General features: G+C 48.6%; 1 protein-coding gene across 1 annotated transcript in view; it reads right to left on the reverse strand.

Annotated features, from left to right (window-relative positions):
* Positions 1–13709: 13709 nt before the first annotated feature.
* Positions 13710–27546, reverse strand: part of ATP2A1 (ATPase sarcoplasmic/endoplasmic reticulum Ca2+ transporting 1) — a 42923-nt gene continuing 29086 nt past the window's right edge. Inside the window, exons 14-23 of the mRNA XM_063137795.1 lie at positions 25825–26043; positions 24937–25272; positions 22476–22696; positions 22059–22261; positions 21254–21339; positions 20983–21116; positions 19085–19202; positions 17653–17770; positions 16313–16356; positions 13710–14316 (exon numbers count right to left, since the gene is read on the reverse strand). Of these exons, the coding sequence (XP_062993865.1) occupies positions 16352–16356; positions 17653–17770; positions 19085–19202; positions 20983–21116; positions 21254–21339; positions 22059–22261; positions 22476–22696; positions 24937–25272; positions 25825–26043 (1440 nt within the window). The 3' untranslated portion in view covers positions 13710–14316; positions 16313–16351. The remainder of the gene's footprint in view (positions 14317–16312; positions 16357–17652; positions 17771–19084; positions 19203–20982; positions 21117–21253; positions 21340–22058; positions 22262–22475; positions 22697–24936; positions 25273–25824; positions 26044–27546) is intronic.

A 27546-nucleotide genomic window follows, 5' to 3' on the forward strand; every position in this document is an offset into this window, starting at 1 on the left:
TCCAGAAGGTGGTGCTGGGGGATTATTGCTCGGTGCCGTGGCTCCTAAGCCATGGGGTTCCACAGGGCTCTATTTTATCCCCTATGCTGTTTAACATATACATGAAGCCGCTGGGGGAAGTTATCCGGAGATGTGGACTGAGGTGTCATTAATATGCGGATGATACCCAGCTCTACCTTTTCTTTTCATCAAACCCAGGTGAGGCAGTGGCTGTTCTAAACCAGTGCCTGGGCACGGTAATGGACTGGATGAGGGCTAACAAACTGAGACTCAATCCAGCCAGACGGAGGTACTGCTGGTGGGTGGTTCATCTATCCGGCGAGGTGATGTTTACCCTGTCCTGGACAGGGTTGCACTCTCCGTAAAGGATCGGGTCCATAGTTTGGGGTTCCTCTTGGATCCAGAACTGTCACTTGAGGCACAGGTGAACTCAGTGGCAAAGAGCACCTTTTATCAGCTTAGGCTGATATACCAACTACGCCCTTATCTGGACAGAGATAGCCTAGCTACAGTTATCCATGCTCTGATAACCTCTCGTTTGGATTACTGCAATGTGTTATACGTGGAGCTGCCTTTGAAAATGGTCCGGAAACTTCAGCTGGTACAAAACAGGGCAGCCTGCCTTCTAACAGGGACTAGCCAGTGAGACCACATTACACCAGTCCTTTTACAACTTCATTGGCTGCCAGTCCAGGTCCGGGCCCGATTCAAAGTGCTGGTACTAACATTCAAAGCCCTAAACGGTTTGGGGCCAGGCTATTTGAAGGAACGCCTCCTCCCATATGTACCTGCCCAGACCTTAAGATCATCCACAGGGGCCCTTCTCTGTGATCCCCTGCCACAGGAAGTGAGGCAGGAGGCTACTAGGAGGAGGTCTTTCTCTGCTGTGGCACCCCGGCTGTGGAATGAGCTCCCCAGAGAGGTTCGGCTGGCGCCTACACTGCTTGGGGGGAGAGGGAGCGGTGGGGATTGTGAACTCCTGGGTGCTTGATTCCTGCCACCACCACCCCGCAAAAGCGAGACGGGCCCTGCCCTCAGGGTTACCAGCTAAAACGACCCACAAGGGAAGGGGACTGGAGGGAAAAGGAAGAGGAGGGAGATCAGTTCCTTCAAGGCCAGAACAAGGGGAGGAGCTCTACGTGGGCCCAGAAGTAGTGTTTCAGCCCAGCCGATTTCCCTTATGGTGCTCTTGAGGTTGCCGGGGCCGACGGAGGGGTCCAGGGCATCCTCTCCCCTCCCTTCTTTCATCCCAGGGGGAAACTCTCAGCTGCAGCCAGTGTCCTTTCTGGCTGGGAGAGAGAGCGGGAAGGAGGGAGGAGAAATGAGCCCGTTTCAAGTGCTCCTTCTCTGGCCGACGGATGGGCCATGTTGGCCTCCCCCTTGGCACTGCTGCCTGCTGAGAGCCTGAGAGCTGACTCAGGAGGTGTTGCTCCCCTTCTGGTTGTTGAAAAGGACTTTGAACAGCAATAAAATTGGCTCCAGGGCCCAGTCCTCACATTTTCCAACCAGAAGAGGAAAAACAAGGAAGAGAGAAAAAGCCACTCTGTGCCCTGTGCTCTTGGACTTTGATCTCTGGATGCTACCTGTGGACCATGGACTATAACACATGATACGGAGCTCAGAGAACCACGGTGAGATGTCACTTTGTTGGCTTTGAGAATTTATGAAGCTGTTATTTACTGAGTTAGGATTCGAAATGTACGTTGAAGCCAGCCTCGTGCTCACTGACATCCTCCAAATTCCACAATAAGGCAACAAAAAGAGCAAAAAGAACCAACAAAAGAAACAGTAATAATAATAATAATAATAATAATAATAATAATAATAATAATAATAATAATACAGCAGCCACAATCAAAAGGCTAGAGCAAAAGCATCAGTTTCCAAAGACTTCTTAAAAGCCTGTGATGATGGAACATGGAGCACTGCAGATGGCAACTCATTCCAGAGATGTGGGGCCACTGCAGAGATGGCCCTCTCACATGTGGTCACCCAACTAAGTCCTCTTCCAGGTGGGCAAAGGAGAAGGCCTCTCTTGCTGATCATAACATGTGAGCAGGTTGATAAGAATGTAGGCAGTGTTTTAAGTAATCTCATAAGCATGACATGGGCACCAGCCCTAGAGACAACATGAACTATGAAGCAAGTTAATTCACTAAAGAAAGATTACGTACGGAACGGAATAGTGATATTTATTTTCGGCTTTTCAAAAGTGCTTGATGATAGTTTGGAAGGACTGAAAGAAACTAGGAGGCAGGAGTACAAAGACAGAGTCTTGTTGCAGCTAATAATATTAAGAGGTCCTAAATGTAAAACCTCTAAGGAAGCAGTTATACATTTAATCCCATAATAGTCAGGTTAGTGCCATCAGCCACATGGCCATCTCCCGTGCAAGGAAGGCACCCAGGCTAGGCTGCTCCTTGGCTGGTTGGACGGTTTCACTTGGTGAAGCTCCCTCAGAGCCCATGCATTCAGCAGTCTGCAGGGCAACCCATCTTCTTGGAAGAGAGGGACAGGACTTGGGTGGCCACAAAACAGACCTGGCTTAGGAGGCTGACCAAATATGGGGCACCCTTGTGAAATCATAGGCCATACTCAAAAAAACCCAGTACTGAGAGGACCAAGGCCCATGGCTGAGCAAGGTTGCTAAGGAACCATGGCATGTCTTCCATTGTGACACGTCTCCCAGCTGGGAGGCCTTTAGGAGGCCTCTGGGGGAAACAGTCTTTGTGGGTTGTGAGGAGAGAGAGAGAGAGAGAGAGAGTTAGCGAGTTAGAGAGAGTTGGAGAAAGTTATCGATCAGTGGAGAGTTTTGTTGTTATTTTCATTATTTATTTATTTTTATTTATTTAAATTATATTTATTCATATTTCTTTATTTATATTATTATATTTATATTACTTATATATTTATTATTTATTTTATTTATATTATTAGAGTTAGTTAGAGTTAGTTTATTTATATTTATTTATTTATATTTATTTACTTATATTTATTTATTTATATTATTATATTTAATATTATATTTATTCATATTTATTTATTCATTCATATTTATTTATTATTTATTTATTTATATTATTAGAGTTAGTTAGTGGGAGGGACAGTGACAGCGTCTAAAGAAACATTGAATGCTTAAAGATGTGAGTAACATTTTTTATATGTTTTATATTCTGCTTCTCACACTAAATGTGATGGTTCAGAAACCTAGGGGGTCTCTCACTTTTCTTTCATGGCCAGATTAAGATTATAGAGATAGATAGATAGATAGATAGATAGATAGATAGATAGATGATTGTGTTTGAGGTAAAGGGGCTTCCCTTGGCTCTGTTTCAGAACTCCTGCAGCTGATGCAGGATGGTGCTGGGATTCTATTTATGAATAACCAGTAGGATGGAATGATTGGAGTGTTGGACTGGGTTCGAGTCCCCACTCAGATATGAAACACACTGGGTGACTTTGGACAGTCACTGACTCAAAACCAATCATGTTAAAGAAATCTTTATTTCCAGGCAGCAATAGATATTGCTTCTTACATGGTCATAGAATCATAGAATAGTAGAGTTGGAAGGGGCCTATAAGGCTGTCGAGTCCAACCCCCTGCTCAGTGCAAGAATCCTCCCTAAAGCATCCCTGAGAGATAGCTGTCCAGCTGCCTCTTGAAAGCCTCTAGGGTGGGAGAGGCCACGACCTCCCTAGGTAACTGGTTCCATTGTCATACTGCTCTAACAGTCAGGACGTTTTTCCTGATGACCAGCTGGAATCTGGCTTCCTGTACATTGAGCCCATTAGTCTGTGTCCTGCACTCTGGGATGATTAAGAAGAGATCCTAGCCCTCTTCTGTGTGATAATCTTTCAGGTATTCGAAGAGTGCTCCTAACCCCCCTAAAAAGCCCAGGCAAGGAGCTTGGAAGAGGCAGAAACTAGCTGCAAGGCTCAGGGGGCATGCCCTCAAGGGACCTCTGCCCCCTCCATACTGTAGACTGAAACCAAAAAGCTATTTGAAAAGGTTTTTAAGTAAGATGGTGGCCAGATGTCAGAAACCTCCTTCCCCAAACACATACAGAGCTGTTTGCTCAGGTTTTTGCACACTACTTGCCCGCTGTTTAAGCTTGCAGTCAATTTAAGCCCAAAGTCACCCAGTGCATTTCTTGGCTGAGTGGAGACTCGAACCCAGATCTCCGGAGACCCAGTCCAACACTCTAACCATTACATCACACTGATTTGTCATAACTAGTCAAATTGATTTCAATGGTTATACACTAAGTATGACAGGGTCTGGCTCCAGCGAATAATGAACCTCAAATAAAACTTTTTTAAAAAAAGTCTTAGAAACCTCATGAAAGAGAGAAAATATAATGGAAAATTCTTTCTGAAGTAGTTATACAAATGCGGCATGAGGGGAAAGATTAGCAAGCTTTCTTTGTTTAAATAAAAAGCACACTCTTCACATGCTCAGAGAAGAACACGCAGACACTTTGCCCATTCTTCAACAGATCCTCATCAAGTAAACAATAAACCTCCCTGCCACACACAATTTTTTATGTAAGCACAATCCCCCCCACTATGAACGTGGAACGAAATTCTCCCCCCTACACACACACACACACACACACACACACACACGAAAATGGGGAAAAACAGAGCTGCCTCTTTCACAGGAGGCAAAAAGTTTCATGGAAGTGTGTGTTTTGGGGGTGGGGTATTTTCAGAACAGCACAAAAAATACAACCATAAACAATGCAAGCCCCTTTCGTGGACCTAGAAGCAGAAGCCATGGGGAACAGGGGGCGTGGGTATCTTTCTGATACTGTCTTCCTGTTGTGTCTCTGTTCCTGACAGTGGGGAATTCTCCAACAATTTCTGAGTAGGTGTCACCACTGGCAAGGATTGTAGAACAGCTTCTTTCTCTCCCTTCCCCCCCCCCCCCGGTGTTTTTGTTTGTTTTGTGTTTCCGCCCTGCTACTGCAAGGGGCAACAGCATCACCTGAGTTGGCCCCATTTTGCGTCCTCCACAATGCCCCGCCCACCTAGCGTCATTCTGACAGGGGCTTCCTTTTTTCTGCCTCATTCTCAAGGCATGTTATCATTCATTTTGAATGTGTGTCGGTGTTGTCTTTGACTCTGAGGTGGCTGAGGGCACTGCCCGTATTTTCCTTTCTCCCAATATCAGGAGCTGGGAAGGAGCAGTGGGAGGGGGCTGTGGGACCCATGACCACTGTAGGAATAGACTGCTTGCCTCTGGTCTGGTCCTAGTGCTGCGCAGACCATTTCTCCCATGAAGGTTTCAACCCTTCCCGTTCAATTTGATAGAAAGGAAATTGCTTTTGGGGGGAAATTCAAGAAGACATTTCAGTGCGATTCGTATGGATTTGGTTAAGAGTTCTTGTGCTTCCCTTACTTATGAGATGGCCGAGGAGTGTGTGTTTGGGAATGTCATGTTTTTCATTTCACAGTCACCTCTCTGACAGCCTGTAGCCTCCTTGGCTTCCCACACTTCCTGCCCTGGGGAAGGCATCATGAATTGATTTCTCCCACAAGGCATTTTCAGATCAGGAAGTGCAGGCAGCCTGGGGAACTGCAGAGCAATGCTGAGATGTGCAAAAGAAAGAAAAATACAGGCAGTAAGACAACACCAACACACATTCAAAATGAATTATAAAATGTCCTGAGAATGAGGCAGAAAACTGGAAGCCACTGTAAGAATAATGTTAGGTGTGTGGAGTCTTGAGGAGGATGCATGATGGGGGCCAGGCAGCCAACACAACTGACGCTGTTGCCACTTGCAGTAGTAGTGCAGAAAAAGCAAAACAAAACAAAAATAGGGAAAAAAGAATGAAGCTGTTCTACAACTCTTGGTAATGCTTAACGGTGAGAAATTGTTGGAGAATTTCGCCTCCCCCTGGAGAAATTAGGTGAAATTGTCCCAGTTTCTCTGCCCACAAATATCTGGTCTCTCTGGCCCCGCACAGCTCTTCTTACATTCTTATATGCCCCCCCCCCCCCGAGTGGGGGGGGGGTGTCATTGTTTAAAACAAAGATCTGCATCTATGAATGCATTTATGAATAAAAATGGTAAAGGAACTTCCCCACTGGCAGGAACAGAGGCACAAAAGGGGGCAAGTATCAGAAAGATACTCCCCACCCACCCTGCATGCAAGTGGCATCTGCTTCTAGGCCAATGAAAGAGGCCTGATTGTTACCCCATTCATACTGATATAGGATTAGCATCTGATGAATGGAATCTTGGACAGACCTTTTACTCTCAGGATTTTCATTCGGAAGCATCGATTCCATGTTGAGCACAGAGTTGAGCCAACAGTTCTTTTCAAACCAATTCCGCTTGAACAGGGCGTGTGCAGCCTTGAGGAGGGGGTTCCTTTGATGGCTCCCCTCCTGTATTCATGGGCCTTGGTGGGCTAACTTGGCTGTGGTGGTAGCAGTGGGCGGCTGAGTCTATCCACCCTTTCAATGTCCCACAATTCCTCTGAGGAACATGAGCTCGCATAGGATTTGGATTAGGGATTTGAGGCAGGGGTAGGAAAAAAGAACTGCAGATATTTGGGACTTCAACTCAAAGCATTCTTGACCATTAGCTGTGCTGGCAGGGGCTTCTGGGAGTTGAAGTTCAAAATACCTGGACTTCTGCCCTCTGTCTGGGCCACTTGTCTTACAATGAAGCTGCATGGGGAATACGGTCTGCAGGAGAGGCCCTTTCGGAGGCTGGCATTAACCACAGAGGCCCATTTGCCGGCCACACGTGGAAATGTTTTCTCCTGCACTGTTCCCGCGTCGAGGAATGGCTTCTCTCAAGAACTCTATTGGCCACTGCTCCCTGGGCCTTGCTAAGGGCAAAAATACTGGCATACTTCTAAGAATCAACAGCCTGGAAACAGGACAAAAGATGAACAAAAGACACAACACATGAAACAGAATGAGCAGCATTAATTGCAGGACAAGAGCTGGGAAGAATAAATGTTTAGTTATGGGACTAGAAACCTACACCAAGCAGGACATAACAATTTGATAATGTTTTGAAGACAGTATATGTAGTGTGTCCTGGGCCTGAACAGTTGTCAAAACCATTATAAACTGTTTTAAAGCTGTAGTGTAGATCCTGCTCTGGTTTAGTGTTTTGTGAGTCAAGCTGAGTGGGAGGAAGAACTTCCCCTTGGAGAGAGAGAGCCCTAGATGCAAAACGGCCATCATTCTAAATGATCAAAAACTCTCTCCCCCAAGATGCTTGTGCCACCAAATACACGTCAGTCATGGAGATTTTCGGTGGCCTCAGCTGACTGCATTGTATGGAGTGAGAAGGAACTGCATGCCCCATTTCTCACTTTCCCCCTTCTCTCTTTTAGGCTGCGGAAGCTGCGCACTGCCTTCGGGACCGCCAAGGTCCAGCCAGCCAAGGCAGAGGGGAGCAGGTCCGCCAGGGGGTGTGCATCACCTGCAGCACCCCCAAGGCCCTTCTGGTGGCCCTGCTGCTGGAAGTCCAGAGTCCATCCGCTGGGGCTGAAACCTCTGAAGCAGAGGAAGGCCCTGGACCCGAGCTCCCTGCTCCGGAGGCTGGAGGCCCTGGCGGAGGACCAGAAGGCCGCATCAGCGGGTTCAGGTGAGGTGACACCCACAGCTCAGGGGAAGGGCTGGTGGAAGGAGGAAGCAGGTCTGGAGTCCAAAGGCCTGAGAGGGAGGGAGCAGCCTGCCTTTGGAAGAGGGAAGGACTCACTCATTCCTCCTGCCATCTGCCCTGACTTCTCCCTCTTTACATCCACAGACCAAATGGATTCGAGCACCTGCCTGCCTCCTGCCTGGACAACGGAGGAACTCGCCAAACGCCTGGAAACTGTGCAACGTTTCGTACGAGACGTTCAGGCTGGAGAAAAGGTACAGCTACCCCCTTCCTCGCCACCCTTAACCCAAAACCCGGGGTTCCCAGATCCCCCTGCACAGGTGGCGCCCACCTTCAGCCTAGGACCAGGCCCACTGCTCTTTGCTCCAGGGGGAACCCAGGAAGGCAGTTCCTGGGTTCTCTGAGAGCTTCTCCTACACATGGCAGCATGGAGGAGCTGATTTTCCCCATGGAAAAGCAGCCCATAGCCTATATAAGGGACGCCCTGACATGAAGGCCCAGAAGTGTCTTTCCATAATTAACAGCCTGATTCTTCCCATTTTCTAGAATTTTGAGAGCCTGGAGAAGGTCACCTTTCTCCAGGCCTTCATCTCCATTTCTACGGCCACCCGGAGGAGCAGGGGCTGGGCGCTGGAGCTCCCCTGCTCCAAACATGACTTGATGGAGGCAATAGCGGTGAGTGAGATGTAGCCCCTGCAATCCAGTGGGAAGGGTGGGTGAGGAGCCCAGAATCTCCAACCTGGGGCTTGAGAGGGCTTTGACTGTCATCTTCTCCCTTTTCCCTGTTTCCCTCTCCCAGGTGGCCATAGAGACCCAGCCCGGGGCAACTCTCCCGTCAGGCATCCTGGCTCGTGCCCTGAAAGCGATCTACCGTCTGAGGTATTACAGTGGCTTACAGAATCTGTCCTGGCTGGGGAATGGTGGGAGGTTTAGGCCTTTTCTCTTCCCCACCTTCCCCATTCCCTTCCGAGGTTGCTCTTGCTTGCAAACTGGAGCCAGGGCAGAGATTTCCAGGTTGGATCACTGGAGATGGCTGGGAAAGTCCCGTGATCCGCTCTCCTCCTTCCAGAGGAGGAAATCCACATTGCATGGTGACTAGATACAGCCCTCGGCCCAGCCTGAACAACTGCCCTTCCCTCCCTCACTAGAACTGATTACTTTCCCTTTTCTCCTACCAGCCGAACCGGACCTGCATTTTCACGGGACCTGGAGTCCAAGATCTTGCGGTTGGCTCTCCACGAGATCTTCAGCAACTCCGGGAGTGGAGCAGCCCCTCAGCATCAGGTAAATCCTGGCCAGATGCATTGGTCTTGGAGCAAAGACCATGTTCTGGGCCTGTGGTGCATGATCCCTTCTTCAACTGCAGTTGCAAAGATCAGCTTTGTGATCTGGGGGGCAGAGGTCTGTGCTTCGGGGAAGGCGGGGAAGGGCTGAGTCCATGGAACCATTTCCCGAAGGAGGGTTCCTTGGAGAAGCGGAGGTACATGGCTTCCTTTAGCCTTGGGGACAGAGGAAGGCAAAGCTTCCAGGCCTGCAGGCCCATCGGACACTCTCATCTCTCTTTCCCCCCCTTCTTTGACCTAAATAAAGAGGGGGAGGGGGTGGATGGCCAAAACGTGGTTGGGCTGGAGGGAGGCGGCCTTCTTGCTCCAGGGATCTTTTGCGTGGCCTGAGCTTATTCAAGCCATTTTGCTGCAAGGTGCACTTTCCCCCACCTCTGTTAAAGACAAAGGGACAGTGTTGCTCCATTGACTTTGTTGGGGGGGGGATGAGTAACTCATGGGCACACTGTGGGGTCTCGGTGGGCACCTGTGGATCCATGGGTGCCACATTGCTGACTCCTGCCAGAGCCTAATTTGCTACCTTGGCAGGGGAGATCCTTCAGTGACGACACCCTGGTCTAATGCTCTCTTTCTCTCTTTCCTTTCAGCACCTCTTCAAGCCCTATGGGTACGAGATGGTCGAATTCATGCTGAGGGGTTTGCTCAGTGGAGAGCCAACCATGGGCCATGTGGTCTTTTTATTGGAGGTGAGTGGGGATGCCGGAGAATTTTGGTTTTGCTCACAAGACATGTGAGGACACCCAGTCGGGAGCCCCAAGTGGGAGTGGGAAGATCCGGCATGGATTCTGAGCTGCTGCTTCCCTCCACAGCACATCCACTACTGGGTCAGGTCCAGGGATGTTTTGGAGAGGTGGAGGGCCCTCGTTGTAGCAACGAACCTCCTCGGCTTTGCCCTCCACCTCCGTGAATTGCCCGTGAGTATCCCCACCTGCTGGCATGGCAGCAGCCCTGAACTGGGACTGTAGAAGATGCCACAGAAGTGGACCCAAGCTGCTCTTGGAGGGAAAGGGAGCTCTTTTCTCCAGATAATGAGCAGGGGTGGGAAGGAGCCCGAATCAGGGCCACTGTCAGGGGGGCAAAGGGTTACAGCCCTTCCCTCCCAATGCCAGGGTCCCATGGGAGTCCCCCTGAGGGCCTGTCGTACATGCAGTTTTCCAGGATGGAGGCCCATTGAGGGATGAGAGAGATCTATCTTGTTTTCTTTCCCTCTAGATGCCTGGACAGCACCCGGTCCTTCTCCGGCTTTTGGGGGAAGTGGAGGAGCTCCTCCTTGATGGCAGGGAGGAGCTCCGGAAACAAGCTAAAGAAGCCCTTCCCCTGTATGAGGAGCTGCTCCGTCTCCAGAGGGGTAAGTTGGCTGGAAAGAGTGAAGATGGGGAAGAATGCAGAGGAAGCACAGCCTTCCCTGCCCCAAGAGAATTCAGGAATTTCTGCCCCAGCACCCTGAATCCTTCAGTTTTGGGGTCAGAGATTCCCCAATAAGACCAAACGACCTCTTCCACTAATCCAGCTAGTACGTCAGTACTAAAAACACCCCCAATTAGTGGAGCTTTTAAATGGGACCTCTACAGTGGCCTCTGCCTTCATGTTTTAAAGCTACTCTCACTTTTCTGCTTTTCCATCCAGATGCCGTTATAATTGAGGACCTGGACTAAGATCTCTTTCCAGGTCCTCAATTCTAACCTTCGCATCTACAGATTTTTTAAAAAATGGGGTGGGGGGAAGGAATGGGGCAGCCAGAGGGGGAGGAAGAGAGGGATCTGTGGTGCCCAAACCAGCTCTCTTCCCTCTGACTTCCCTCTGGCTGCCCAGTTCCTCTCCCCCCACCCCGTTTTTTAAAAATCTGTAGATGCGAAGTTTCTACAGATTAAAAAAAGGAGGGGCAGAGGAATGGGGCAGACAGAGGGAGGTCAGAGGGAGGAGAGCTGTCTGCCTCATTCCTCCCTCCTCCCCAGTGCCCGGCCTGGCAGCGGCAACAACTCCGCATTGGCACTCCGTCCCATGCAGATGCCCTAGCAAAGGGTATGCTGGGCGATTCTGGCCAGCCCATCAGACCAATTCTAACCCTCTCCTGTCTAATTCCCCCTTCCCCGTCTCTCCACATACCAGTGTTGGAACAATACGGTTGAGAATACATTTTGTGTTGCTCTTGCTTCCACAAACATGACATAAAGGGCAGTGAACTCTCACAGGGCGGAAAATGGAACTTGAGAAAATGTAAATGTGTTGTTTCTGCAAAAACAAAATCTTTGCTAACTCCTTGCCTTTGTCTGAGAAAGACTGAAATTGTCACTTCCAGTTAGAAGACGCAGCTGAATACATGCTTTAGTCAGCAACTAAGTTACACAAAGAACTCCCCTGTGGCCAGCATCAAGAGACACTTGGTCATCGCATCCAGTTTGCCAGGATCTGACTGGTTGCTTTTGCGTGTGAGGGCAAAGCATTAAACACAACGTTTTATTTAGCAATGTTGATGGTAGCTAATGATGTTGGTACAAACCAAAATGCTTGATCGGTAGCTTAGGGGGCTTAGGGGTGGGGGCTAACAACTATGAATGTAATCGTTGGATTATGATAAATGCCATACAGGGCCGGCCCTCCCATGAAGCAGGGTGAGGCTCCCACATCAGACTGCAGCACAGTGAGTGCTGCTCCCACTGCTCCCCACCCCAGAATGGCCCGTCATCTGCCGCAGTGAGAGAGCGTGGTTGGCAGGGCTCTCTACAGCAGCCGCCTGCCCTCAGTTTGTCTCATCTGTGGAGAGCCACACAATTGGAAGAAGTCACTGTAAAGGTCTCGCAAGAACTTGCCAGGGTTTGGAGATCAGGATGAGGCAAACAGAGGGTGGGTAAAAGCAAAGGTAAGGGGGTCAGGGGTGGTGGGGAACGATGTGGTGGGAAGGGGTACAATGCAGCAGTGGTGGTGCGTGTTCCTTTCCCACCTCAGGCAACGAAAAATCTTGCGCCATGCTAATGGCATGTTATATAATGGGGAATATCTGTTGTGGGCAACTGGGAGTTTGATAGTGTTTGCTAACTATACCATTTAGCCAATTTTATATGGATACTTAAGAGCAAAGCAATTACTTTAGTTTAATTTCAATTTTAGTAGCTTTGTTTTGCTCAGTAGTTCTGCTTCGCTCAGACAGAAATTAGGAGTAGCCCTGTCTTGTTTCTAATAAAGTTTTCAAGCCCTCTTTTATTGAGTATTCAGGGAATTATTATGGTAGGTGTTGGGTCAGATCCAGTTTTGCCAGCTCAACTAGAGGTGATTCTAGAGTCCATCACCTTCCCTCATTCATAGAATTTTACAGGAAGTCCAAATGACATAGTCATCCACTCATAACCCTCCTATAATTTCCCACAACATCTTGCATCTTTTTTCTTACTGCAGAAAACCCATTCAGGAAATAAAAGACAGAATCAAGGCACAAGACCTTTGTCTAGTAGTGCTAGGAGCTCTCCATCTGAAAGTACCCTAAGACCTCCATCACACCTTTTTTTTCCTGGTATGCACCCGCAATTTTGACCTCCGTTTCATTAGCGCAACAAACGCTGGTCCCTTTCACCATCATCGCTGTACCAGTGAACTCTCTTTTTACTTGTTTGCTCTCCCACTATTGCGCTCACCCGCCCCACCCTTTTCCTTCCCCCTCCAGTTCATTGGTTCTTGTTGCGTGATGGATATGGGAGCCTTCCCCCCGCCCACTTGCTCTGGTTTTGTTGTCTAGTGTTTTACCAATTCAGCTTTTAATCGGCTAGGCACTGTTTCTGCGGGCAGTGAGGGTGGGGTTGGAGCAGCAAAAGTCCATTCATTCGACCAACAGACCCAACAAGCTGGAGGAGAATCACCCCACCCTCCTCTTTCATCAGCAGGACTGCCCCGGAGAAGAGGGGATACCCCTCCCCCTAGAGGAGATGGTGAGAGGTTGGCCCTGCCTACTGATGGAAGAGGGGCTATCCCGAAAGATAAAGAATGATGAATGCCCTTCATAAGTCCTGGGAAATCAGAATTCGTAGACAGTGGAAAGAAAGTTAACAACCCCTGGCACCTATGTCAACATCCTGCTCATATCGGTGGGGTTTCACCATTTATAGATGGCAATTCTAAATCTGGTAAACACACATTCTGCTTTGCCTTTTTGTTTTTTCTCTGCAAACTGCCTTTCTAACAAGAGGCAGCAATACCATATAAACCCATCCTGTATCACTAGTCACAGTTTTCTCATAAAGCCCAATCTAGGGGGAATCCATGTTAGCATTATGGCCATAACACTGTGACCGTGGGATTCCATCATGAAAATGGGAGAAATGCCATTGTCCCTCGACCACAGTGATAGGAGCGTCAGCTGGGGAGGACTATTCCCTTCCTGTTTTCTTTGTGGGCTTCCCAGCCGGAGACATCCAGTAACTCACTGTGGGAAGCAGGATACTGGACTCGATAAATGTTTGTTCTGATTCTGTTGCTATGATTGCATGAACACACAAGCTTGCTGACCTTTTTCCTGACTGTGTTTGTGCCTCCATACAGCTGCATTAACAGGCAGACGTTCAATAGGCCCAGGCTCCTCATCATGTCATCGCTATGCCATGAAAAATGGCAATGGTTGAATTTCTGCACGCACACACACCCCTCTCAATTCCAGACAAGCATTTCCTTGTAAAAACCACTTCAGCCTTCCCCCATACCTTCCATTTGACCAAAGTAGTGAAAGAAAAGCTGGAAGCATTCAATACAGTTAAGAGTTTATCCTTTAATATCAATAAATAAGCAGCTAGAAGAATCTCTTAATTTCCTCCAAGTTGAGGAGTCTTACTTGTTTGTTTTTCCCTAACAAAATGTTTCCTTCTGTTTATGTGTGCATTAAAAAATCCAACCCCTGGCTTGAGGTGGGTTCTAGTCGTGTGAAGAGGGGGCGAGGGGGGGGACAAACGTAGTTAGTGTGGGAGCTAATGCAGAAAGCAGTGTGTGTCGGGGAGGGGGGGTCATCAGTGGCATAGGTGTGTGCAGGGGCAAGGAGATGCAGGTGGCTCAAAATGTACAGAAGCCAAGTAGCTAGTGGGGTTTTGGGGAGGGCCGGGGAAGCAGCTGGCAGGGAACACGGCGTGGCAAATGCCAGTGTGGTGGCCCACACTGGTAAGTCCCTGATCAAAGAGGTACAGAGGGTTTGTGGGGAGAAGAAAGTGGCTATTAAATAAGGAAGGGGCACAGAAGCAGAGGTGGGAGCGGCAGACACAACAGCGGAACGAAGGTAGTGGGGAGATCTTCACTGTTGGGGATGAAGAGGTTATTTCCGTGGTGACTCAAAGGTTCACATCTTCTTCCTTTCTTCTAAACTCTCTGTAAGAAGGGGAGGGAGGAGGAGAAAACAGAGAGTGAGGGACAGAGAAATGGGGAAGGCAAGGTTCCACGTTGTAGTGAGATGGGCACCCTAGAGCAGGCCATTGCCAAGATCAGGCTACGTGGCTGGCATACAAGCACGGGGAATAATGGGAATAGTGGGTGGGCTCTCTTCACTTATCTTCCTGGCCTGAGACCTTAACATAAGGGGCAGAGAGGTCTTCACCAAACATCTGGGCATATTCCTTGCTTAAGAAGCCTAATGTGCCTCTGTGTCGCTGTTTCCCACACCCCCGGCAGTGCTCTTATGCGTTTAACAGATTACGATAAGGCAGAAATTCAGCAGCTGGCACTTTCTTCATCACTGCTGGGGAAACTATGCCCATGGTTCCACTTCATTTGGGAGGACTCCACAAAACTCCACAGCTTTTTGTTCCTTTTTTCGAACTAAATAACAGGAAGCCCCCTTCTTCCTGGTCCTATAACCACAATAAACCACACCGGACAGAATTCTGCTTCAGGAAAGGACTATCACAAGCCTTTAATCAACCTTATGACAGGTTTACTAAGAAGTAACAGGAGTGACTATAAGCTCCATCTGACGAGCGTTTTATTGCACGCTCATTACTGGGTACTCACGGAGTTTGTTCAGGTCCCTCACATGACGTCGTCTGCCTCCCGCCCCTTCTGGCCTTCCTCACACGACAACCCCCCCCCCTCTTTAAGTCCGATGGTTTTTTAAATTCGGAATCGCTGCTCTCTCCCGCTGTGTGCAGAAGAAGCAGCGCCATTAGAACAGCCGACTCAATGGGCCTCGTGCTCGTTGGGTACTTCCTCTTTTGAAAGAGAAAGTAACTGAGGCAGGAAAACACGGGTGGAGAAGCGACGTTAGGGAGCATGTTAACCCCCGGCGTGATGGAGCTCTATCTCATGGCATATACACCGAGTTAAAGATGTGCCATTCTTGTGGAACTCACTTCCTAGAGAGGTTTGGCTTGACAGCAATCTGCCTCACCCTTGTTTACTCAAAAGTAAATCCTACAGATTCAATGGGGCTTGCTTCCTGGGAAGTATGCACAGGGCATTTAGTCTGGGAGAAAAAGGCAGGGGGAAATGGATGAGAACTTTGGGGTGCTCACTCACCTCATTCCAGGCATGACGGCAGCCCCACTCGCCCCACTGGAAACACCATCCTTTCCCCACAGTTTGGCCTCCTTGCCCAACCATCCTCGCCCTACCTTAGTGTAGGAAGTGGCAACAGCAAGGGCAGCAGGTCCAGTGAAGGAGCAGCCTTGAGCTCAGTTGCCCTACCATTGCCCCCCACTCTCCAGCAAATGTGGGGCCAAGCAATTGCTCATATAGGACTGGCCAGGCATGAACATAGAACAACCAGCAAAGGGCAGTGAAGGCAGCTGGGGCACAGCTAGAGAGATGACAATAATAAGCAGACTGGGCTGAAAACCTCCCCATTCTATGCACACAACATCAAAGCCGGGGAAATCCTGACTTTGTTTCAAACCCGACGGAGAAGGAAGGCAGGCAAAATGATGACGAGGCCAAACGGGCTTCTTTGTATGTGCACAGAAGGTGAACAAGCAACACTTGAGAACTGATGGGGCAAAAGAGGATCGGACGCTAGCGAGATCCTTTATTGGGACAAACATGTCAGCAATTGTTCGGTTTGGATGCAGGGTTCAGGTTTGAGGCCAGAGTCCAACCAATTTGAATTAGAAGGTTGAGTTTAGAGCTTTAAGGATATTTCTTGGAGCAATCCTCTTTCTGGGACAGATTTTCTCTCTCTTGCCCCACCAGCCAATTAGCTGAATTGCCCCAGTTACCTGTTCCAGCTGCAGCAATGAGGCTGTTCAAGCAAAGAAGAGGCCCTTTCCCCCAGCTCCCCACAGATATTGCCATTCCTCCCACATGGACAAACAGACAGATGTCATGGGGTAGCCAGGAGAACAAGCAAGGCATGCGGTCAAGGACTGTAAGATACCTGAGAGGCAGGATACAGGAGAATAGAAGGGGAAGGAGTTTATGCTACAGGAGGGAAAGGATAAAAGAGAGTTAATAGACATTGGGAAGAGGGTGGGCAATGAAAGGAAAAGGTGATTAGTCTGGATGAATGGGAAGATGGATGGATGGAAAGGATGGAAAGGATGGATGGATGGCAACCCATGAAGGAATGAAAAACTAATTAGGGGCACTGGATATGGAAGAAAAGTCCTGATTCTCCTCTCCCTTTCCCATTAACTCACTAAACCCGAGAATCCTAGAGAGTTCCCATCTCCCCTCCCTGCATCTGCTCTAAGCCAGTAGCGACAACTCCATGGTCAAAACTCAAAGGAGAACCCCAGTATCCAGGGCATGCCCCGTTCAAAGCTTTGAACATGAGCACGGACATGTGTCCATTGAAAATGTTCACAAATTGTCAAACACGTGCTCGCGTCCATCTCATTCCCAATTCCCAATCTCATTTGCCCAAATTTCCTAATTTGGGCAAATTTCCTCACCAGACTGAAGCAGCTCCCGCTTTAGTCTATGGAAGGAAATTGTGCAAATTTGGGGAGATTTGAACAAATCTCCCATTTGATCGCAAATTTCCTGTTCACGCAGATTGAGCAGTGAGCGCAAGGGCAAAGAGGAATGGGGCATGAGATGAACATCACTCGTTTGCCCGCCCCTAATCCGGGGACATCTAGATACCTGTACTCCCAACGGGCCTGCCTCTGCTGTTCCTTCTGTTCCCTCTGTTTCACATTCGTAGGGCCTGGCATGAAATTCTCAGGCACCTGGTTCTGCACAGAACTCCAAGGAATTTACCTGGGAGCAGTGGTGCCATCAGAGTGGGACTCTGGGGCAGAGGACCAGACCCCCCTCAGCAGAATAAGCAGGAGGGCCCCCTAATGAAGCCCTAATGAAGTTGGTTCAGCACATTTTGAAGTGAAGTAATACACATTACCATCTAAAGAGGAGGCCCCCCATAAAACACTAAGTCCCTACGCTAAAACTATTGAACAGCAACATTGCCAGAGAGAAGCCTAAATGACCAAGCTCGTGGAATTTCCCCCAGCCCTATATCTAACATGAGCTGCTCTGGATGGGTGCAGATGGAGATGACAGAGGGATATAGGAAATAACAGGGGAAGACAGGAAAGAACTAGGAGGGGAAAGGTCAGAGGAGATGTCTTCTCTTCTCCATGGTGAGGTTATTTCACACATCCAATCTGGGGCTTCTGACTCCAGTGAAGGGGATAGAGAAGAAGGTTTGGAAGGAGGCAAGGACTGGGATAGATCCGGGGTAGGGAAGGGAGGGTCAAATTAGGGGAGGCTTACGCTCCAGATAGTTCCGGGCGACGAATTTGAGAATCTCATCCAGAAAGATGACGGGCAAAGATATCTTCATCACCATGAGCCAGTGGTGCAGATCCAAATGCGTCAGTTTAAAGATCATCTGGGAAAAGGAAAAGCAAAGGAAGAGAGGTCAGTGTTTGTCTCCCCACAAAAAGTCCATCTCTGAGTACAAGGGGACATATGCCTCTTTCTCCCTCCCCATAACAAAAAGGCACTAAAAACTAGACATAATAGGTTGGGACCAGCTATGTTAGTTGCCCATAGCTCCCAAGTTAGCCATGCCTTAAGGGTGCAATCCTATGTATGTTTAAGACAGAAAAAAATCTTACAACTCCCAGCATGGCTGGCTGGGGACTGTTGGGAGTTGTAGGGCCTTTTTCTGCCTAAACATGCAGAGGATTGTGCACTAAATTGTTAAGTCCTGTTGATTTCAGTGGGAACCAAGGTTGCAATCCTATACCCATTTTCCTGGGAGTAACCCCCACTGAACTCAATGGGACCTATGTCTGAGTATCCACGCAGAAGATTGCACTGTAGGTGCAAACTAACTTAGTCCAAGGATCACACAATACACACAGGGCTGTATTTTTATGCCACGATTTATACTTCCAGAAAGAAGTATATCTTTCTATCTTTCCTATCTTTCCTCTCTCATCTCACACTATTGCCCCGCTCGTGCTCTTCGCTCCTCTGATGCCATGTTTCTCACCTACCCAAGGGTCTCTACTTCCCTTGCTCGGCTTCGTCCATTTTCTTCTGCTGCCCCTTATGCCTGGAACGCTCTTCCAGAACATTTGAGAACTACAAGTTCAATCGCAGCGTTTAAAGCTCAGCTAAAAACTTTTCTTTTTCCTAAAGCTTTTAAAACTTGATTTTGTTCTGACTTTTATACTGTTAGTTTTACTCTACCCTGTGCCTGTTTGGTGCATTCTCTTCCCCTCCTTATTGTTTTATTATGATTTTATTAGAATGTAAGCCTATGCGGCAGGGTCTTGCTATTTTATTGTTTTACTCTGTACAGCACCATGTACATTGATGGGGCTATATAAATAATAATAATAATAATAATAATAATAATAATAATAATAATAATAATAATACTTCCAGAAAGAAAGAAAGAAAGAAAGAAAGAAAGAAAGAAAGAAAGAAAGAAAGAGGCCTGAAGGCTGTAAAGCAATCTTCCCAGCCTGGTGCCTTCCAGATGTGTTTAATTGCAACTCCCCAGCCAGCATGGCCATTGACACTAGGTTATCCCAGTGCAACCCAAACCCAATGCTTTCCAATGGAGCCCACTCACGTATTTATCCACAAGTGATCATGCATTGAGCAACTGGGTAAACAGAGATCAAGAAGTGTGCTGTGAACTGGCCCTGAAGGGTGCCTACAGCGGAGGCCACATTGGAACAACACTTACAGGCATGGGGTCAACGTAGAGGATGACAAAGTGCAGAGACATTGAGAGGCAGATGGATCCCAGGAGCCAGAAGTTCACCCAGGGGGGCATCCGCACCAAGGACTGGTTCTCGGAAAGGCTGTGCAGGACAGAGAAGTGGGGAGTTGGGGGTGAAGTTATCATTCAGTACATATAAGAAGATGCAACGCTCCTTAAACGCAGGCCAGTTTGCAAGTATCAGGGATGTGAAGGCTGGTCGCTCAAGAGATTAATGGGATGGATCTCAGCTCTGCTTGGAAAGCCATAATCTGGATAATGGACAGGGCTGAGGGTATGGTGTGATTCCATGGGAGTAGAGGAACAATAGAGAATGTGGCCATTTGGCTGTAGAATTCAGCTAATTGACCATCTCAGTTTTCCTTTAAATCAGGGGTGGGGAACCTTCTTTGTCCTGAAGGCCAGACTAGTTCTGGGCAAGCAGGTCAGGAGTCATGTTCCAAACTGGATGGAGACACCTGACTGCTGGCATATGGCCCCATGACCCTGATTGCCCTCTACCCATCACACACACACACACACATACACTGTCCCTCCCCTGCTGCAATTGGGCTTTTAAAAATCCACCATTGATACCAATGAAGGCTTTTCCAAAGCCTGATTGCAGTGGGGAAGGGTGATTTTTTTGTGCAACTGTGTCATAGCGGTGGGGAGGGGCAGGTTAGCCCTCCCCTCTCCAGGAGCTATCCCCCTGCACAATGTCTCCCGTGTTGCAATTAGGTGGGTTTTTTTTATTATTAAAAGGCTTAATACAGTGTGGGCTGGTCAGAGATAAGGCAGGGAAGTTGATGGGCCAAATGGAGACCTTCCGCAGGCCATCTTAGGCTCACGGGTTGGAGGTTCCTCATGCTTGCTTTAACTGAAAGCTTTCGTGGTTGTGAAGATATGCCTGATAATATGTGGACCCCGCCTGCTGATATATCTGAATGAGATTTCCAGTGGTTAAAGGCAATGGGAGAGGCGTCATTATCTTTCTCCTGAGTAGCAAAATATGAATTAATTATGCAAATGAGTAAATGTTCCCAAATACATTATGCAACATAAGCACATTACTGGTTTCTCTTCATTTCATATTTTATACAGGTCGCAGAATCCGGCTGATGAAATGGGATAGATTTTTGTCATCCAAAACGTGATACATTGCCCTGAGGAACACCAAGGATACCATTTGGGACACCCCAAATGTTATTGCCTTCATATATTTGTGATGGTGGGTGTTTTGCACCGAATAAAACTTAACTCCAGCTTTATCTTTTGTATGTACTTTACGCGTTAGAAGCCACTTCAAAGGGCATTGCTGAGGAGCTGGGTAAGAAAAACAGAGTAACTAATAATAACTATTTTCCTGGCACAGAATTTCGATTATCTTGGCACAGAGCTTAAATTTCCCTCACCTTATGTAGAATCCACACTGCCTGGAACATCAAGGAAAGGGGAATAGCTGGGGATAAGAATGGGGGGGGGGGCTTCTCTCACTTCCACCACCTTCAGAGGCACGTTTGGTTGCAATACAAGACAGGGTCCTCTTGGTTGCTGCTCCCAGGCTCTGGGACTCCTTACCAAGAGAGACTCCCTCTCTGCTGTCATTCTGCCAGCAGGTAAAGATGATTTTATTCAAGCAGGCCTTTAGCATGTAAAATGGTCTGGGCACTGTTTTTATTCTGCTGTTGTGTTTTTTAAATGTATTTGTTTTATTATAGTTTTAATCAAGATTTTATTAGTTGCTTTTAGTTGCTATGACTGTGAGTCACCTTGAGTGCCATTTTCTTGATAGGTAGAGTACAAATCAAGCCGAACAAATAAAACCACTGAAGGATCTCTATGTAGTTGACGCTGAAGTTGACCCTCACAGGGCCCCTTACCTGTTGAGCGCATTGCACATCTCAATGGTGACCAGGACAGACAAAGCCATGGTCATTGGGACAGGGGACTCAAAGATTTCACACTCCAGTCCTTCGAAGTCTGGGTTGTGTTCTGTGCATTGCATGAAATGGGACTGGGGAAGAGAAAGAGAGAGGAGAGGAAGGAGGATTAAAACAAGAGCTTGGCATTGCCAGGTGAAGAAATCCCCCACTCCTCATAGAACGCTAGTGCTGTTGCCCCATCAGTCAGTTAAAAGACAGCAACACTCACCAACTGGTGATAGGTCACGCCAGGTCCATCATCAGCATAAATGAACCACCAAGCGGCAGCTCCCACAGTGGCAGCTCCGACATACCCTGTGAGCAGAACAGAGGAGAAACGATGGTGTGAACAAAGGGGAGGTCAAGAAGTCAAGAAAAAGTACCACCACCACCCACCGGAGCAACCTGCAGAGGAACTACAATGGACAGGGGCAGGAGCCGCACCACTGCTTTATATGGTGCTGAAGTACACTGACCACTGTTGGGGTCCATGACACATCATCTACACCAAGCAGGATATAGCACTATGAAAGTGGCATGAAAGCGGTATATGGTCTGTGTCAATGGGCCCCAGCAGTTGTCAGTGCACTTCAGTACCACTATAAAGCAGTAGTGTGGCTCCTGCCTTTTATATACCACTTTCATAGTGCAATATCCTGCCCGGTGTAGATCTGGCCAGTGTTGGGTTGCATACACATTGCAAACAGCTGTGTTCAGTTGGATTCTTTGGCACAAGAAATATGGATCGTTGACTGAGGTTTACGGTACTGGATTAGTAGCATGTGAAGGAGCAGCCAAGTTGGTATCATTCGGGCCCATGCAGAAGAACACTGGGGAATCTGTCAGTATTCTCACTTGGAGAATTGGAAATAACACGGATTTCTGAGTCGACTACAGTTGGGCTGCTGGAATGAGAGTATGAAATCTGGATCCAAGAAGAGCGCACCAGGGTAGAGCATCGGGCCCGCGCACAGCACGTGTGTGTACATGTTCTGGGTTAAGGGCCAAGGTGCCAGGGAGGGAGACGCATTTACCTCCAATGGCCATATAGCGGAAGAAGAGCCAGCCGCTGATCAGGGGCTCTTTGGGGCTGCGAGGAGGCTTGTTCATGATGTCCAGGTCAGGGGGGTTAAAGCCCAAGGCGGTGGCTGGGAGCCCGTCAGTCACCAGGTTCACCCACAGCAGCTGCACAGGGATCAAGGCTTCAGGGAGACCCAGAGCAGCTGTGAGGAAGATACTGCAAGGGAGAGTAGTAGGGAGGGAAGAAAAGCACACGTCAAGCCCTGGTCAAGCAGTGACGCATATAGCCACTGTGGGGTTGGGGGAGCAGTCTCTCTTCACATTCCTTTGCCCGGCCTACTTAGCTTAGCAGCAGGGCCTGCCAAAAGAGGGTGGGACAGTGGAAGAGCAGGAAGAGGATATAAAGCAGGGGGTGGGGGTGGGTCCCTTACCAGACGACCTCACCCACGTTGGAGGAGATGAGGTAGCGGATAAATTGTTTCATGTTGTTGTAGATGGCCCGGCCCTCCTCAACGGCAGCCACAATGGTGGAGAAGTTATCGTCTGCCAGCACCATTTCTGAGGCGGTCTTGGCCACAGCGGTACCAGAGCCCATGGCAATACCGATCTCGGCCTTCTTCAGGGCTGGGGCATCATTGACACCATCACCGGTCTACCAGGAGAGAGCAAAGGGGACAGACAGGGAATGAACCAAGATGCAGAGGAGGGAATACAGTGGAGGGGCTGGGGGATGGGGGAAGGGCTCAGTTCCAAGGCTGAAAGACATCCCCCCACCCCCCACCCCTTGGGAAGGAGCATGTTTGCACAAGCACAGGTTCACCCTATCTCAAAAAGGATATTGTAGATTTTAAAAGGTTCAGGAAAGGGCAACTGAAATGATCAGGGGATTGGAGTGTCTTTCCTATGAGGAAAGTAAGGATGGGCAACTTGTGGCCCTCCAGATTTTTGGTCTACAACTCCCAGCACCCCCCACCACTGGCAATGCCGGCTAGGGCTGATGGGAGTGGTGGGCCAAAACCTCTGGAGGCCACATCCGTCCTGGAGCTGAGAAGGAATGAGTGAGAACGGTGACAGCACTAGCAAGATCGTGAGGAGCGGCAGGGATGGGGGTTGCTGCTGTTGCTGGCCAGCTCTCTAGCCATTCCCGACAACCCACGGGAAAAATGCCCCTGCTGGGTTTGGACGTAACAAAAAAGTCACTCTGAGAATAAGCTGCCCTAAACAACTCCTACTACACAAGCCCTGGATCCTCAGGGTGGCTTGTTTGCACAAAACTACCCACGAGGGGAAACACGCTCCAGGTTCGGACAGCATGCAGAACCGCTCTGTGGCCACCCACGATAATAACCCACCATGGCTTAGTGTGACATGCGAGTCCACTCAATGTGTAATTCATTGATGGAACTCACTGCTACAAGATAGGACAATGGTCATTAGATTATATGGCTTTAAAGGGGGATTAGGTCCATTTATGGAGAATAAATTTGATGTCTAAATGATGGCTAAGTGGAACACCCGTGACTAGAGGCAGTATGCCACAGAATGCCAGTTGCTGGTAAGCCACAGCAGGGAACGGCTAGTGCCTGCATACCCTGCGAACCAGGAACCTAGGAAGCTGCCTTACACTGAGCCAGACTTTCGGTCCATCTTGCCCAGTACTGTCGACACTGACTGACAGCAGCTCTCTCCATATGAACATAAGAAGAGCCATGATGGATCAGAACCAAGGATCCATCTAGTCCAGCACTCTGTTCACACAGTGGCCAGCCAGCTGTTGAACAGGAACTCACAAGCAGGACATGGTGCAACAGCACCCTCCCACCCATGTTCCCCAGCAACTGCTGCACACAGGCTTACTGCCTCGAATACTGGAGAGAGCACATAGCCATCAGGGCTAGTAGCCATGGACAGCCTTCTCCTCCAGGAATTTACCCAACCCCCTTTCAAAGCCCTCCAAATTGGGGGCCATCACGACATCTTGTGGTAATGAATTCCAGAGTTTCACTCAGCGCTCTGGGAAGATCCTAGGGTTTCCGGAAGGCTTCTTCTCGGCCTTGAGACTCCAGGGATTGCACCTGGGACCTTCTGTGTGCAAAGCAGGTGCTCCACCACTGGGCTACAGGCCCCTCCCCTGCTTGTGGGTCAACCCAGCTGGCCACTTTTGGGTCTAATCCAGCAGGGCTTTTCTTACATCCAAATGAGGGAGGAACGGTGGCTGACTTCACACATCCCTTCCCCCCCCCCCCCCGGTGGGTGTAGCACACTGCTGTAGAAGAGAAAACGCATGCCCAGCTATAGCATCTTCATGTGTAAAGTTGGAGTACCTGTCTGTTTCTCAGTAACAGGGTGACCCTATGAAAAGGAGGACCGGGCTCCTGTATCTTTAACAGTTGCACAGAAAAGGGGAATTTCAGCAGGGGTCATTTGTCTATATGGAGAACCTGGTGAAATTCCCTCTTCATCCCAACAGTTAAAGCTGCAGGAGCTATACTAGAGAGCTTCGGCTATTGGGCGGTATAAAAATGTAATAAATAAATAAATAAATAAATAAAGTGACCAGTTTTAAAGGAGGGCAGGGCACCTGCAGCTTTAACTGTTGTGATGAAGAGGAAATTTCACCAGGTTCTCCATATAGACAAAGGACACCTGCTGAAATCCCCTTTTCTATGCAACTGTTAAAGTCACAGGAGCCCTGTCCTCCTTCACTGACTCAGTAGTGAATTCCGGACATAACTATTCAGTGAAATAGACACATCCACGTCCAAAATTCACACATGATTTGATAGACAGACTGACAGAAGACATGTTTCCCCCCCATGCTGTGGGACAATGGCCGCTGCTAGCCCTGCCCAACCGTCCCCCCATTTCCGCCATCGCCACCCGCCTATTCACCATGGCTGTGATCTCATCGAAACCCTGCAAGAACTCCACGATCTTGGATTTGTGCGTGGGCTCCACACGAGCAAAGCAGCAGGCTCTCTTGCAGGCTTCCCGCTGCTCAGACAAGGGCAAGTCGTCAAACTCGCGGCCGGTGTAGGCCCTGCCGGTGACGTCCTCGGTCTCGGTGAAGATGCCAATGCGTCGGCAGATGGCGATGGCCGTGCCTTTGTTGTCTCCCGTGATCATGATGACGCGGATGCCGGCTTCCCGACACAGCTCGATGGAGCCCATCACCTCTTTGCGGGGCGGGTCCAACATACCTACGCAGCCCACAAAGGTCATGTCCACCTGTGGAGGGGGGAGCCGTGGGTCAGAACACTGTTGCAGATCAGCCTACAAAAGCTACTAGCCCTCACAGCCTAAGCATGATATAGGAATGTGGGTCATTGTTGCCATTTCAATAGCTAGAACCTTTAAAAAACCATCACCACCGCCACAACCCGTCTTCCAGACAAGGTTGTTAAACAACCCTGTTTCAGCCACACACAAAAACCTCATCAAGGACAGCTTATGAGGATTAATATTAAGACAAGGCCCTTCCCTCAGGCTTACAATCTAAAAGTCATGATACAAAAGGAAAAGGGATTGGGAGGGAGAAGGAAAAAAGCAAATATATCTCTGGCTGATGTACTGGACCAGGTTAATCTTCCTGTTGCTATAATTTTCTTCCTGGGAGGTGCAGCCTCCCAGTGACCCTTGGTTGTCTGGCTGATGGATGAAGCCAGAGTCTGCAGCCCCAGGGAGCTTCTGATTCTTAACCCGACTGCTCATGGATACAGCCCACTGATTTAATCACGCACACACACTGTCTCTCCCTGTGAGATTTGCCCTCAGCTTTACCTCATAGTCAACAAATTTGGTGGAATCTTCCAGAACCATGTCTTCCCTCTTTGGTGGAGTGTCACGGGTGGCCAGTGCCAAGCAACGGAGGGTGTCCCGTCCTGTGCCCCACTCCTTAATTACTGCCATGATATGGTCCTTGACATTGGAGGTGAGGGGAACGCGGGTGGTGCCTACACGGACGTAGTTGCAACGGTCAATCACACCCTCAGGGGCACCCTGTGCAGGAGGAAGAACACGAAAGGGAGAGGGTGACTTGAGGAGAAAAGAAAGTTCTGGGTGGCAAGCCACACATCTGTATCACTGTTTGAACCCAGGTACTAAAAGTTGAGGCGGAAAGTTCTAGAAACTGTTTTGGGGGATAGAAATAGCCAGAGGAGTAATAGAGGGGCCCTCTGTTGTAATGAAGATCTAATCCTCACTAACTCATTGTGTCGGTTGCAGGAGAAGCTCACATGATTGAATGATCATCCATAAAAATCACCCTCAAATCCTGTAGATAGAAAACTAGTACAGCCTAGACAAATGTTGACCACTTCAGAGAGAACAAGGTTGAAAACAGGAAGGGTGGTAGGAACCTAGACTTTAAGCTCCATCTTATTATTATTATTATTATTATTATTATTATTATTATTATTTATTTATATAGCACCATCAGTGTACATGGTGCTGTACAGAGTAAAACAGTAAATAGTAAGACCCTGCCGCATTGCATGCTCGTTTCTGGGCACTCAGGGAGTTTGGTCAAGTCCCTCACATGATGTCATCTGCCTCCTGCATGCCTTCCGCCCCTTCTGGCTTTCCTTGCGCAACAAAAAAACCCTCATTAAGTCCGATGTTTTTTTAAACTTGGAATTGCTGCTCTCTCCTGCTGTGTGCAGGAGAAGCAGCGCCTTTAGAAGAGCAGACTCATTGGGCCTCGTGATCGTTCTGTACTTCCTCTTTTGAAAAGAGGAAGTAACTGAGGAACAAAAACATGGGCGGAGAAGCGAAGGTAGGGAGAGCGTCAAGCCGCGGTGTGATGGAGCATTTTGTCTCAGCAACTATGGCAGCTGGGCCATAGTTTTGGAGTATTTACTTTTTATTCTTTTAGGGCTGCATCCAGAATCTGCCTTCCGCAACAGGAAGAGCTCTGCTCATAGAAGGTGCCTCCAGCCTCCGGTGGATTTTTGTTGTGAGAATAAAATGGGGAGAACCATGTGCCTTGAACAACTTGAAGAAAAAGCAGGATTAAAATGTAATTTAAAAAATGGGGTTGGGTCTAAGTTGGGATGCCTGTGTTCAGGAGTATTGCTAGGCCCGGGCCCGGGGGGTGGGGGCACCCCCAGATGTATTTCCCAGAGCTATTCCACAGAGTTGAGTGTCCACTGGAGAGGGTTTTTTCCCCTCAGTTTAATTGCCATGCAGGAGGCAATTTTCAAAGATGATTGCAGCTGGGGTGGGAAGGGTTAACTTTCCCATTCCCACATGCTGCAAACCCCACACCACACCACTACGGCGACCATATGAAAAGGAGGACAGGGCTCCTGTATCTTAAATAGTTGCATAGAAAAGGGAATGTCAGTTAAAGCTGCAGGAGCTATACTACAGTGACCAGATTTAAAAGAGGGCAGGGCACCTGCAGCTTTAACTGTTGTGATGAAGAGGGAATTTCACCAGGTTCTCCATATATACAAAGGACACCTGCTGAAATTCCCTTTTCAATACAACTGTTAAAGATAC

This window comes from Elgaria multicarinata, chromosome 11 (assembly GCF_023053635.1).
Source record: "Elgaria multicarinata webbii isolate HBS135686 ecotype San Diego chromosome 11, rElgMul1.1.pri, whole genome shotgun sequence".
Classification (NCBI taxonomy): Eukaryota; Metazoa; Chordata; class Lepidosauria; order Squamata; family Anguidae; genus Elgaria; species Elgaria multicarinata.